The sequence below is a fragment of the Vidua macroura genome, chromosome 19 (genome assembly GCF_024509145.1).
Source record: "Vidua macroura isolate BioBank_ID:100142 chromosome 19, ASM2450914v1, whole genome shotgun sequence".
In the NCBI taxonomy this organism is placed as follows: Eukaryota; Metazoa; Chordata; class Aves; order Passeriformes; family Viduidae; genus Vidua; species Vidua macroura.
In genome coordinates this window covers 13,650,928-13,665,101 of record NC_071589.1, presented here as the reverse complement: position 1 = coordinate 13,665,101, position 14,174 = coordinate 13,650,928, and the positions used below count along the sequence as shown (strand labels likewise).

The following is a 14,174-nucleotide window of genomic DNA, read 5'->3' as shown; positions in this document are numbered from 1 at the left end:
ATCCTGCTCAAAGTAAAGGCAAAACAGCCAGTTCCAGCACAAGAGAACTGGGGCTGTGAGAGATTCAGCTTCTTACCCACAGAGAGCTTTCAGATCACCCCTCCCTCTCACAAATTACAGTCTCATCACAGAATCACCAGTGTGAAGAAACAGTCAACGTGGCTTTTGGCTCCTAAATTCAGGAGGGGCCTTACACTTGAGAGTACTAATTGGATACCTTTGTATGAAGAATTAGTATTTAAGGTATATTTGTCCCTCCCCACCATGCCAAGGCATTTCTTAACAAGCACAATGGAGAAATGCAGATAGACCTTATCTTGTCCACTCCTGTCCATGGCATGGCTGAAGGCTGCCACACTCCTGACACAGGGCTGAAAAACTGCTCAATTTGGCACTGCAACATAGACCCACCTCCTGTGCATCCAGCCACAAATAACACTATTAATGGAAAAAAGTTTCAACCTGAACTTTCAGCAGCTGTGCAAGAAGACATCAGCCTTGTGGTTACCAAGGCAAGGCTGTCCAGATGAGCCACGGCTCACTAACCAATGCTTGTGAACTTGAAGGCCAATTACAACATGAGCAAAGCCAAGCCACTTACTGTTCACACTGAGCACACCTGCACTAACAAGGGATTGCTTTCAGGCTAGGCAATATACTAATTATTCTGTTTATCTCTAATCAAAAAACTGTAGTTTGCCAGCTTGGCAAGGTCAAGGCCTATTTTGTTTCTGTTTCACAGGCCCTTAAGGAGATATACACTATTTAATTTTCATGGAGTAGGGGGGAAAAACAGACAGTGCCCTGAATGCAGAATGATGCTGAAAATGATGCTCAGTCTTCAGGAAAATGGATTCTCACATCTAAATTATTTTCAGAGGCACACAAGAAAAAGCTGGGGTATTTCACCTGACAAAAAAGAAAGCCAATTGCATTTATTTGAGAAACAGGTTATGAAATGAATTATGAGAAAGAATTTTAAAAAAATTTAAATACAAAAAGTGCATCAAAACAAAGACTGAAACTCCAAGATTCCAGCATGTATTTATGGGGTACAAACTTTTAAGTGCAGAGGGTTCACAGTTATATTGACTACAGGCACAGGGAGTATAAGAGTCAAAGCTAGAACTGATGGCTTAGAGAACTGAAACAGTAGTACCTGTAGGGTCAGGGACAAAAAGAATACCCAGCCTGATCTACCACCTAAGCCAGATTTTTCAGGTCCTGCCACTTGAGTTCTTGTTTGAATCAGACCATCTCTTGCTAATGCAGCTGTCCTTCAGTCTGTGGGTTTAGTAACTCTACCAAGGCCTAAGCTTGAATTATTTCTTTGATGTCAAGAGACTTAATTGCATTATGAATTTACCAAGCTTCTAATTAGTGAATCTTGTACATTTTCTCTTAGAGCTTGACATACCTATTAGCCAGTTTCTATTCCCCTTTCTAACTAATTTAGCCTAATCAAGTTATCCTATGAGAGAATCTAAAGCTACACAGCAACCCTATGAAATGTTGAATGGAGTTCAGAGATCCTTAAGAACACAGAAGCCAAAATAACATTACTTTAAGTACAAGGCTCATTTGCAAAGCAGACAGTAATCCTTTCCCTATTCTCTAACAGCATCAGAGGCAGCAGAAGTCAGTTCCACTCCAGTTTGGTGTTTATCACCTTACTGCAAATGCACAGCTGATGGAATACCAGAGCAGTGAAACACTGACTTGTCTCAGCCTCAGCTGTCACAAGCAGGTGGTATAAAAAATACTCAGGGCACTGTCCTGTGCAGCACACTGCTGCCCCACTGCTATCTGCTTCATAAAGAGTAATGAAGATGGCAGAAGAATCTCAAATAGTCAAATTAATTTGGCTGAGACTTTAAAAGAAAAATTAATCAATGCTTGACAATGCTTTCTACCAATACACGATGGGTCTTCATCAGATTAAAGTTTCCTCTTTTTTTTTTTTTTCCTGAAAATTTATATTACATTGCACGTATCAGAAATAATACCTTATTCAGTGGCAGTTTTTGGAGCTATTCAGAGGATGAAACATTGCTGAGACCATGGCTGCAGCGTCACAAGAGAGATGTACAGATCACACCCACATGGCCTGGGGCAAAGACCAAGCTCTGTTATTTTCTCCCTCACCCACTGACACCTTTCAGCCAAATGCAGCACACAGATGATGCTGCACCAGCCATGGTCCATAATCACCTGTAAACAGACCTCCCCCTGCAAAACTTAGCAACACAGACCACTGTGCTGGACAAGTTCTGGGCAGATAATTACCAATCACCCCAAACTACTCTAAAAAAATCTCACAGTGGCAGCTTCTACATTACCACTTAAAGTGATTGTGCCAATTAAAACTGCCTTTGCCAAAAGAACAAGATTCTTTCCAACTATTTTTTCCTTTATTCCTAGCAAGGTTATGTAAAGAAAGCAGGATTTACACTGCATGGGGAACCTGTCATGGCCTACCACTGGCATGTCCTTAACAAAAAGGTGCTGCACAAGTTCATTAAATCCATATGAATGGGCCCCTCTGATCATATCTTAGACATACCAACATGCTACACTACACATTCCATAAAACTTCATCCACTGAATGACCTTGGTGGTCACAGGGAATCACTGAAAATTCATTCTATGTGGGTCACTATTTTCCCATTTATTACTTGGGAAATTACATAGAAATTTAAGGTAAGAATAATTTTTACTGGGGGAGATTGCTTATGAATGCAATTTACCTAGAACTATATCCATACTGTGTTGTATTTTGTGGGGTTTGAGACTGGCAGGCAGTTAGGAGGGAGGCAGGTGTTGGACAATGTCTAGAAGAAATGTGCCTGGACAGCTCTGACTCCCATCTACAAGATCCAAAAGCAACATCAGCTTCTTTCACAGGCTAAAGGAGAGAGTTACATGCCAGTAATTCTGCACAAAGCATCCACGATGCCAATGTAATAAAAGAGAAATGTTCAATCACTCCCAAAGAGGCTGCAAACACTTTTGTCTGGGGGGACAAAAACTTACCACGCCTGCCAAAGCTGCAGAATGGCCTCAGGCCACAGCCAGAGCTGGAAACTGCTGTTGCCACCTTGTGGGCCCCCTGTGGCTGCTGAGGGATGTGTGGTGCTGCTGGTGTCTGGAAGTACAGAGACTCCAGTCAGCTCAAGACAGCACTGAGCAGTCCTGCAGCAGAAATCCTCCATCAAGGGACAGGTACAAATAAATAAAATAAAACTCCTGAAAGCGGGAGCACAGACAGCCAACTGGCATGGTGCACTTCACTGGGATGCAAAACCATCTCCCCTAAAGAGCACAGTGTAACATCTTTTCCTTATAAATAGTATCACCGGCCCATCTGGGGAAGAAAGCAAGAATGTCTGAGTAGCGTTTTAGGGCTGAAAAGCTTTCCTTCAGCACAAACAGAAAGCATAACAGTACTTTCCCTGCATTTCTTATAAGGATGTACAGCAATTTACCCAAGGACTCAACTTGCCTTTCTCACTAAACTGGCCATCAGCGATGCTCGACACTAAGTTCTTCCCTCAAAAATGGGAGAATTTTTCCATTCCAAATGTAACCAAAGACCTCATAGAAACTACTGCTTCCATTTTCAGCACCTAAGTAATAAAAAACATGGAAAGCCAGGAGAAACCACTGTTGCTATAGGAATTTTGCTGTTCGAATGTTCCTTCAAACTGCACTTTCTTTACAGTTCATCCAAGCTACATCTCCAACCAGATCAGAAAGCAAAACACAAACGCCTATGAAACATTATGAAGCTTAGCAAAAAATCAATGGCTTGAGGTCAGAATACCTAAAATCCAACTTTTTAACACAAAATTCCAAATACTCAGAAGTCTTTCAATCCTGCTGTTTAATGCACTAGATATAACAACTTATTTTTAGAAAAAAAAGCATGAACACATTAAAAGTAACATCTGTAGTCACTTGCCAGGCCAGTCAGGGCTGGATCAAAATTCTCAGCTTGCTTTATGGATTAGATGAATACAAGGCTGCAGTGACTTCAGAAAATTCAGTGCATATCTCTTTTCATGAACACAGGAAGAACACACACACACACACACACACACACACACACACACACACTGGGTTGCCACCTTTAAACCCTTTATAAAAGGAAAAACAGAATAGATGCACCTGGAGAGTGGGCACTAGACTGACTCTTTTTAGGGCTTCCACAAGACTTGAGTGCTGTTTTATGGCATTTATCCATTCTACCCAAAACAACTGTTGCACATGTGGGGAAATCATCACACACTATGGCAGTAAGACTGGGCAAGCAGCAATATTTGCATGGAGATTTACTGCTATGATAACACTGGACCCTAAAGCCAGGTCACACACAAGAGGGAAACACATCAGGAAACAGTTCTTTGACTATAGAGACCAGAGAGAGAGAGAGAACCTGGCTGCAGGTAAACATAAAACCCTAAAATAAAGGCCTGTGACTGAATGCATGGAAGCAATGCCTTGTTTTCTGGTACAGGTGAAAATTCTCCAAGAGTTTCTCAAAGAAAATCTCCTCCCCCATCAGAACTCTAGCTCCATAATTGAGAGCAACGCACTTAAAAGTTTACTTGGAAAACAGAAAGCTCAGCATTGCTCAAAATTGAGGCAGTACTTTCAGGCCAGCAAAATTCATCTTATATTGTGCCTGTCCATTCAACTAACTATTTTTGCAGCTTTGAAACAAGAAAACTATTAGCAGCTGAAAAACTCTCAACTCAGCATCTGTATAACCTGACAGCTCTTTATGGAGTGGTGGAAGGAGAGTGAAGGTTTTCTAACAAAACTGAAATGATGACCCATTTGCAGGGATGCTGTTTTTAAAAAGAATTTCTTTTCAAGGAGAATTGAAGTTACTGGAATATTCATATTATCCACCACCAACCCTGACTCTCTCAATCCGAGCAAGAAGTGAGGGAGATAGGGACAGTTTGTGAAGCTCAGCAGTTAGTGGGTGAGACACTGGGTACAGTCCTGAGGGACCATTTCTTTTGGTAGTGCACGAAGTTTTTCACATGTTGGTGCTCATTCTGGATTGGCTGTTAGCTGGAGTGAGCTCCCCTTGGCTACCTTCCCTCGGAGGAGACTGCAACAAGACCAAAACACATCCTAGTTAGTGATGTGTAAATATTCTGCAGCCTGCTTCCTGAGAGACAAAATCAAGCACAGGTGAAGCACAGCAGGATGGCAGCAGGGGTGGAAGCATACCCCCAGGTTCATTAATGATGGTTTTGTATTAACAACTTCTACAGTTCACAAAAACTTTTCCTAAAAAAGTCAAACCAGAACTTTTAAGCCACTCTTATTTACTGTTGTTGACCCCAGAAATTGAATCCTATCTGACACTTAGTAATCACAGGGATTAATATACTATAGAAATTAATACATTTTGTGCAGATGGCCTATCCTCCCTAAAGGCATCCTTCTCAAACTGCAATCCAGAAGGAATACTCCTAACAATTAATGCTTTTTTAACTTCCTCTGCTGAAAAAATTACTTCAAACAATCTTTATTGAGAAGATAAAAGATATATCTATCAAGGACTGGAGACCAAAGGAGTTATTCAGAATTAACCCAACCATATAAACTTCAAAGGAGATTCTGAGCTGTACAAGCAGGTTAATCTACTGGCTAGAAATACCTGTTCCTTATATATTAAGTATTTACTACTCTAAGAACTTGTCCAATCAGGAACATGATAGATTCACTCCCTTCCAGAATCTTCAATTCACCAACTTTCAGTTTTACTTTAAAAAAGAAAAATTAAAATCTTAACACTGCCTTGAAGTATCTGTTTAGCACGCCCATACCTTGACGTGGATCTGGTTGCGCAGGACTGCGGCTCGCAGGATCATTGCTTTGGCACGGCGCTGAAACTCTTTGCCCATCAGTAAAGACTTCTCAAAAGTTGTGCTGCGCTGATCTACATCTCGAGCATACAGAATCTGTAACCAATACAGAGAGCTGTACATGAGAGCTGTGCCAAGGCTCCACAGCAGGAATACAGCTAAGGCATTATGGAGCCTGAAGTCACACACAGCTCACCCCTACTGAACACACCAGGCCCAAGAGATGAATGCACCTTCCTACGTCTCAGGAATGGAGAGTTTCTAAGCTTAGTAAACCTGTTCAGTCTCTAATCCATGGGTGAAATGCACTCACCTTGCTGTGTGAGTCTATTCTGGCATTGATCAGTCCCTCCAAGATCAGCTGAGTGAGTTCATCTTCCAGAGCAGCCACTGTGGTGTTAAAAGCAGTGGCCATCTTGCGCATGTCTGCTGACACATAGGGGCTGAAGTACTAAGAAGAAGAAGAAAATATTCAGTTGCACTCTCCACCCACTAAGAAACTAGGGGAAAAGCAATTCCAAAGAAATGGCCTATCTCCCTGTTTATCCACCTCTGGGATGACAGGAACAATTACCTGGATAAGGGCACGATTTCGAATCTGCGTATAAAGTGTCCTGACATGAGGTGCAAGGTACATATCTAGCAGCAGGTTGTCCTGTGCAAAACAATAAACCACATCAGAAACTGAGAAGCAATCTGGAAAAATATATTATTCCTGTGTTCTGAAACATTTATGTGTATATACTTAAACCTTAAGAATATTATACTACAGCAAAACAATACAATAAAACAATAATGAATAAAAGAATTAGGAATATGTTTTAAATGTTTATCATTTCTCTCTATGAATAAACTGCTCCTAATTTCCATGCACCACATCAGGAGATACAGAAGACACAGAAGAGCTGAACATTTAGTATCTACTTTTCACAATCACTGCTTCTCACAAAAGGCTAGGCAAAGGGAACTTTTAGGGTCTGCTCTGCACTGCTCTCCTGCAACTCACCTTCATCTCATCCAGCATCTTCAGGCATGAAGCGTACTTAGATTCATAAAACTTGAAGATGATGTCACGAACCTGTGGCTCCAGCTCCAAAAACAACTTGAAAGAGCTACAGATAAAGATGGCAGTGATCAGATATTGGAACCTGCCACTTAAATACCCCATAACCTCATCACTCCAAGTCGCAAGGTTAAAAACTCTCACTATCATTTGAAGATTCCAAGAATTTACCCTCTAACAGATCATTTTTCACCAGGGCTGGGAGCCTGGAACACAGAGAGATAGAGCACAGCACCAGAGCTGTGATGAAGGAAGACAAAAGACTTTTGACAAACCAAGTAGTAAAAGTGCTTGTCCACACAAAACAAAACCACGAATGTGAATAGGTCAAAATCAGGATACACCACCAGCAAACAAATGCCATACTGTAGTCTGTGCTGGCCAGCTCTGTGTCTCCTTTGAAAGCACAGCCTTCTTTAAGTACAGCATGCCATAGACAAGTCAAGCATGCCAATTTCTGAGAGAAACAAGCTATTGTGAGTGTGGTAAATCTTAGGGATGTACACTTTTACTCAGCACACTCCCACTTCACCATCACAGATTTTTAAACCTTGGGATCTCACCCAACATATCAGCCCACAAAAAAGGGTAACAACCCCTTCTCCACAGCAATTTAAGATTACTGCTTCTGTACACCTAGCTGACAGGAATTCAGTGCCATTGCAATTCAATTTATGACACTCAATATCCACTTTCTTCCAAAGTCTGTAATTCTCTTAACCTTCTGTATGTCATAGTGAGATTACACTCCAAGGCGTACTAACAATTACTAAATTGTTTTAACGATTAACATACACCAGAACAAGGGGCAACATGAAGGCAAATTATCCTAACAAATTATCCTTTGACAGAGGACTGTGTCCCTCGATTTAATATCTGATATGAAGCACTGATGGAGACAGACAATTGGGCTATGCAGATGCTGGATTTAACCTGGGCAGGAAACTTATACTAAGAAAATTTCAGCTGTGATTAACCAATGTGTTTTGTACAGTGAAATAGCACTTAATGCTAAAGCCAAATTAAGGCTCAGTGATTCTTTCTCTCCTGTATGAGAAATATTCCTGCCAGAATCCACTCTTAACCAAAGTCCCATGTTCCAAAAGATGTCCAGTACATACAAACATCACTCAAAGCATCACTCACCTACTGGAGATAACATTTCGTTGCAGTTCCTGACGGTCAAATGTAGCCAGGGCACAGAGCCCACCATACACAGCCACATTGCTGGGAGATAACAGCTACAGAGAGAGGGCGAGAGAGAGATCAAGCTGTCACTGACTACCAAAATAGCCTAAGGGGGGCATTGAGTCTTCTACCCAGGTATTTCTTTCAAGTAGTGACAAGATTAGTCCTTATCAAATGCAGTGGAAGCACTCAGCTTGCTCTCGCCCAGTGTGTGGGGTGACAGGGCCAGAGCAGTAACACTGCTAAGAGAGCAGACACCAATTTCAGGAGGTTTTGGTTGATTGAGCAACACAGAATTATAAATCTCACAGGTAACTCTTATGTGATCTAGAATAGAACACTTAGAGAAGCCAAAAACAGAGACTTAAAAAAACCAAAAACCAACCAACCAACCAGTACCGTTCACAGCACCACCAAACTATATAGGAATGCTGCAAAAATAACTACAATATCTGAATTTTACAACCTAATACTTAGAAGAACTGCATCCCCTCCAAGACCTGCATGCAGCTCCCTCTTGGTCCTCACCTCAGGGAAATCACAGTGATCGAATGATGCCAACAAGAAGCACTTTGCTGCCTGTTTGTACTTCCGGGCAGCTAGTTCGGCCAAGCCTAGGAACCAGAAAAAAACAGTCCTTTTTTTATGACAGTATACAAATTAAGGAAAATTGAAAAATCTAGGGAGTAGGAAAAGCCCCCACATGGTTGCTAGTGCCTTCACTAGTGAAGTAAAACAAGATCCTCAGACTGTATCAAGCATCCTTTGAACTACATTAACTCACACAGGTATCCTCTCTGAAGAAACTCAGGGAGAAGAAAGAGATGGCAAAAACCAGCAGTTCTATCTCACCAGCTTAATTAAATTTTGCATGTCTGTTATGGAAATACAAAGTCTGACAAATATGAGAGAAAAAATAAACCCAAGACCCCTACGGACAGCTAACAGGTAGAAAGACAGGCAAACCATACAGGAAGCTGAAGGACTCACTCACCTGCTGCACATTTCAGTTTGGTGAGAATTGCTTGTGTCTGGCTATCTCTTTCTCCTCTTTGCTAAAGCATAAAACAAAGCAGTAGTGAGCAAGCAGTATGAAAGCTATTTTGCTTAGAACTGTCCCCAGGATATTTCACCCTGATAATTAACTTGCCAATCTCAATGGCAAGATGACTTAATCTTATTTGTCTTGGGAAATATGGCAAAACTGAGGATGGGAAGTATCCCTTTTTACCGTAAGCTGGATTTTGTACACATATATCATGAGAGAAGATGTAAAGGGGGAAAGGAAGAAATCACTTTACATATTTGGAAACAGAAAACAAAGGGAAAATTTATGCAAGTTAAAGAGCAGGAGCTTACTTCTGCAATTTCTGGTGTAGACTCAGCCTTGCTTACATAGCTCAAAACATGAGACCAATTCTGGAGGTAGACACTGACCTGTAGAGAGCCAGAAACAGCGTGGGGCAGGCATGGATAAATGGCGCTCCTTAGATAAGCCGCATAATTGCGGACAGAAGAGCCAAGTATGGGGGGCAACTTCACAGCAGGTATCACAAAGACACCAGGTACCTTGGCCTGCAAATCCTCCTACCTTGATAACATTGAGACACATGTTGATGACATGTTTAGCACTGGTGCAGTAATCACGGGCTCGCGAGTAACACTTGAGAGCATTGCTGAGGTCCCCACAGTCCAGGTAATGATCACCTAAATCATCATGGCCTCTCCTGGAGGATGGGAATTAAAACATCAATGAACTGTATGCTCAGAAAGGGACAAAGGCAGTTTGTTCTAAACAAGTAACTCAACACACTGACCTAAGGGCACATCCCATGTTAAGTGCATGGAGGAACAAAATGCTCTTCCTTGCTCCAGTAGAGCCTTTTGCGTCTCACCTGATACTCTCCTTGATGGAGTTCCCTTTGTAATTTTTCAGATCTGTATCGAGTTTCTCCAGTTTAAGAAGAGCTTTTTTGCGTGTAGCTTCAACCCAAGCTGTGTCAAGAGGAGGGGGTTCAATTCCACTATCAGGGACAGCATCAGGTGTATTTTGCACTTCTCTGAAATAAAAGTATTTGAATAAGGCTATTAGGCTGAATACGTTTCAAAACAGAAGTCTGCTAAGCGCCTGGCAACGTTACCCTAACAAACAGTACCGCATACACAAAATAGACCAGAGAGAAAATAAGGGTAATGGGGAAAAAGAAACATATTGCTAAAATGCCCAGTGCAAACAGTAACACAAGCATCACAGATGTTTACAAATACTTCACAAAATTATCCTAATGATCTTAGGATGAACATACTGTCACACACGTGGTAAAGACTCCCCATGCAAAACAGACAGGAAATCATGAAATAAGCATAGCAACAAAAATAATGCAAAGATGGGAAGCGTGGATGGATAAGTGAGATATCAAAGGTTATCCTTAAAAGTAAACCTGTTTTTAGAGCTGGGGGGGAAAGGAAACAACAAACCAAAACAAGGCAAAGAGTTAGATTAGGTATTAACTTATGAAAACTAAAGCATCTAGAACATGTCTCCATAATCTACCTCAGGAAAAGCAAATATGTTCATTAATATTTGAGGCAGTTGCAAGGACTAAACTCACCTCAATATCTACCTGCAGCTTTTTAAAGCACACAGGTTTCAGAATGAGATAATGCCTTCCATGCTCTATCTTTTAAAGAAGCAGGAACACACATTTTGCTGCTATTAAATTCTAAGGGCAAAGACAATTCACGTAAGGTACATGCTGGTATTACATGCAAAGTCCTCCACTGCAGCACATCACTCTTAACTCTGTCAGGAAAGCTCCCCAGGTTCCCATGGCCTCTTAGTACCTCGTGGCCTCAGAAAGCTTTCTGTGGATTTCTTCATACACATCAACATTAAAAGTTCTCTGGACAAATGACAGAGCCATCTTGAGAGCTTCCACCCGCAGCTGTGGGCAGTGATCAGCAATGAACTGCAGCCGCTCGATTCGCATCAGCCCACTGTAGCTGGACGCATACTGCTCCAAATCCTGCCAACAAAATCTGGCCTCAGAAGGTGAAAATGGACACACTAAATCAGGCTACTACACTGTGACCTGCACTTTCTATATGTGCACAGCTTTACCTGCAGACCTGACCCCCTCAAGGAGGGCAAAACAACTCAAAAAATCAGTAAGATTAGTCCATGTCTGTTTCTTCAAACATTAGTAATTTCCTCAGAAATATGCTCTACATTACAATTTACCATTTAAAAATTTCAGTTGTGATGCTTTTGTGGTTAAGACTAATTAGCTTTAACATTTTTCAGAAGGGATTTTTTCAAAATTCTTAAAGGAAGAGACCATACTCAAGAAATGTACCCACAGCCTTCAGCAGCACGTACCAGTGTGGGGTTCTCCACCACATAGTTGATATCAGGTGAGTTTTGCTGATCTTCTTGTGGATCTACGTCAATCTGCATGGGCTCCACTGCACCCTTAAATAGCAAAACTAGGTCAAAAGCAGCTTATTACATTTGAGCAGGAAATAACTATGTTATTCCATCTATTAAGGACTTGCTTAAAAACATGTTAAATTTTAAAAATGAAAAAGCACTCCTCAGTCTTTTGATATGCTTAGGATTTTTCTCTAGCAACACCACCAGTCAGCATGATGCTTGGTCTAATGCAAGCAGCAGCATGGCTTAGCATTCACACAGAGCAGTTTATCTGGGTTGCTAAATTATCAAGCGAAAAAATGAAGAGGTCAATAAATCTGATTCTACAAAGCATCTGAGGTATGCATGTGCATTCCATTTCTCTTCTCTGAGCAAGAGCAAGTGTTAACACTCAGATCAAGAAGTTCCAAAAGGCAAAATGTACCAGAAAACTCACCACAACCTTTCAAAATTGCTTTAATGCTAAGAAATAATATTTGGGGGGGGGGGGGGGGGGAGGGGCGGGGAAGAGGCAAAAACTGTTACACTTCTTAGAAGTATTAAAAACCATAACGAACAGAATGCAGAATGACAATTTTAGAGTTTCCAACATAGCAAGGAACAGTTTGTCTGCACTGCAGGGATCTGCCATTAGGCAAACTATCTTACTAGAGTTTTCGAGTTCAATTGCTCAGATAGAGCCTCTTTTGGAGAAACAACAGAATTTTATTCTCTCCCAGTATATCCTGCACTGCTTTGAGCCATAAGGACTCACACCAATGCAGTGACTTCAGCACAGCTGCACTGTACAGCCCCTGCATTGTACTCCAGGTAAGACCAGCTTGCTATCCCATTCCACAAACTAACTGGTCTGCTGGCACAAAATTCTTTGTCTCCTCCTAGTCAAAGTCCTGAACAGTCCTCCTAGGAATTACTCTGAGGAAATAAAGTGAGGAAAAGTTAGCAGACTGTCTTCTTATAAAATGCTAATCTGTGTACATATTATATAAGCTTGATTTGGTGTAAATTGCAGAAGTGGATCTCTCACACACTAACCACCTTTTCCCCATTCCCCATCTGATTATTCCCATATTTTTACTGATTTTACTGTTTGTTAAGAAATCAAAGATTGAGGGTCTTTTTGGACTGGCTTGATTGTTTGTTTGGTTTTTCTGTGAGAAGGAACAGGGCAGATCCAGATTTCCTATTTCTAAAAATTACACTCACTCACAGTCTGGCGGTCTTATTCTTTCACCAACTGATACATATCAAATACATATCTCATCACTGAAATCTCCCAAAATCTGAAGTAAAAGCAAGTGAAGCACAAAAAACATTTGTTTCCTAGTTTACTAACCTTTCCATTAAGGAAAGGGAGGGAGGGAGGGCACAGAGGAAATTTTGATTGTCTAGATCACTCCCCAGGCAAACCGTGCATAAAAACAGGTAATTCCCTATATGCTGAGACCATTACTTCTTCCACTTTTATCTACGTTCTATCTTCTCTTATATCACAAACACTAAGTGCCAAGGTTAGTTTGTTTAGGCTGCAGTTGCCTGCCACAGTAAAAACTCAATTACAGACTCCTGAGAACAGCATTACAAAGGTCACTGTAATTCCAGCTGGTGGGACAGTACAATTTGTGTCTTGCTGAGAGTCTGCACTCTGCATTTCTCACTTAACTCCCAGACAAGGAAAAACACAAGTGGGCTGAAAGTCCCAGCAGGACAAGCAAACTCAAACATTTTTAAGCTCTTTATTTTGAAAGGAAGATGCAAGGTTGACTTAAAAACTACACACAGAGCAAATAATAAACAACCACTCCCCAAGATTTCCTGAGCCCCAACGGGTACTTTGTTGAGGGTACCTCACCAGGCCTCACACAAGCAGATATACTGGTGCCTGAGCTCTGAGCTAAAGTCTCCTGCTGTACTGGGAAGGAATAGGTGCCATCTGTTGCTGGGCGAGGTGCAGTACAGGTCTGTCACTAACGAAGGAGCTGGGTTGGATGCTGAACTGTCCCTCATCCTCTCCTCACTGCTCAAAGCCCCGTGCCCTGAGGCAGATATGCTACTGCTAAAACTTGCAAAGTATAACCTTCGCCGGTATCTAGCGTCACCGACCCACTCGGCGCTCCTGGGGCTCTCCCCTGCACCACAGACTCTCAGTTCCTCCTCACTGGGCCGTATCACCGCACCCTCCGCCACCACTCCAGCCCTGCCTGCGGCACGTACACCGCGGGACTCAAACACGGGGCCACCGCAGCGGCGGGGGATGCTCGGCGGAGCATTGCTCCTTGTGAACGGCGGCGAAAGCGACAAAGACCCGACGGAAGGGCGAGCGAGGGCTCAAGGCCAGCCGATAGCCGCTCCCTCCCTGTGGAGCCCAAGGAGAAGGCCGCACGGCGCCCCCGGAGGCCGCGGTCGAGCAGGGGTCTCAGACCCCGCGTGGGAGGGACGCGGAACGCGGCGGAACGCAGCGAGGCCCGCCGGGCCGGGCCAGCGGGACACGGCTGCCCCCATACCTGCAGGTTAAAGACCTGGACGGGCAGCGGCATCCTCCCCTCACGCCGCCGCTTCCGGCCGCCCGCCCCTCCCGCTCCGCTTCCGCTTCCGTTTCCGGGCC

The 14,174-nt window shown here is 42.6% G+C and overlaps 1 protein-coding gene across 1 annotated transcript; it reads right to left on the bottom strand.

Annotated features, from left to right (window-relative positions):
* Positions 1-921: 921 nt before the first annotated feature.
* On the bottom strand, positions 922-14,166 carry GPS1 (G protein pathway suppressor 1). The gene is made up of 14 exons (XM_053994533.1): positions 14,074-14,166; positions 11,516-11,608; positions 10,981-11,162; positions 10,032-10,196; positions 9,728-9,863; positions 9,496-9,573; positions 9,131-9,191; positions 8,665-8,750; positions 8,095-8,189; positions 6,892-6,997; positions 6,460-6,540; positions 6,199-6,336; positions 5,847-5,981; positions 922-5,122 (listed from the first exon to the last, which is right to left on the bottom strand). The coding sequence occupies exons 1-14, from the start codon at positions 14,104-14,106 to the stop codon at positions 5,048-5,050; spliced, it is 1,464 nt and encodes a 487-aa protein (XP_053850508.1). The 5' UTR covers positions 14,107-14,166; the 3' UTR covers positions 922-5,047.
* Between the last annotated feature and the right edge of the window lie 8 nt (positions 14,167-14,174).

Bases quoted from the DNA above. Each gene is read 5' to 3' on its own strand.
- GPS1 (XM_053994533.1), bottom strand. From the start codon at position 14,106: ATGCCGCTGCCCGTCCAGGTCTTTAACCTGCAG. The intron at 5,982-6,198 runs GTGAGTGCATTT...TATTGGTTACAG, and splicing joins GAATAGACTCACACAGCAAG to ATTCTGTATGCTCGAGATGT. The intron at 5,123-5,846 runs GTATGGGCGTGC...GTCTTGTTGCAG, and splicing joins GCAACCAGATCCACGTCAAG to TCTCCTCCGAGGGAAGGTAG.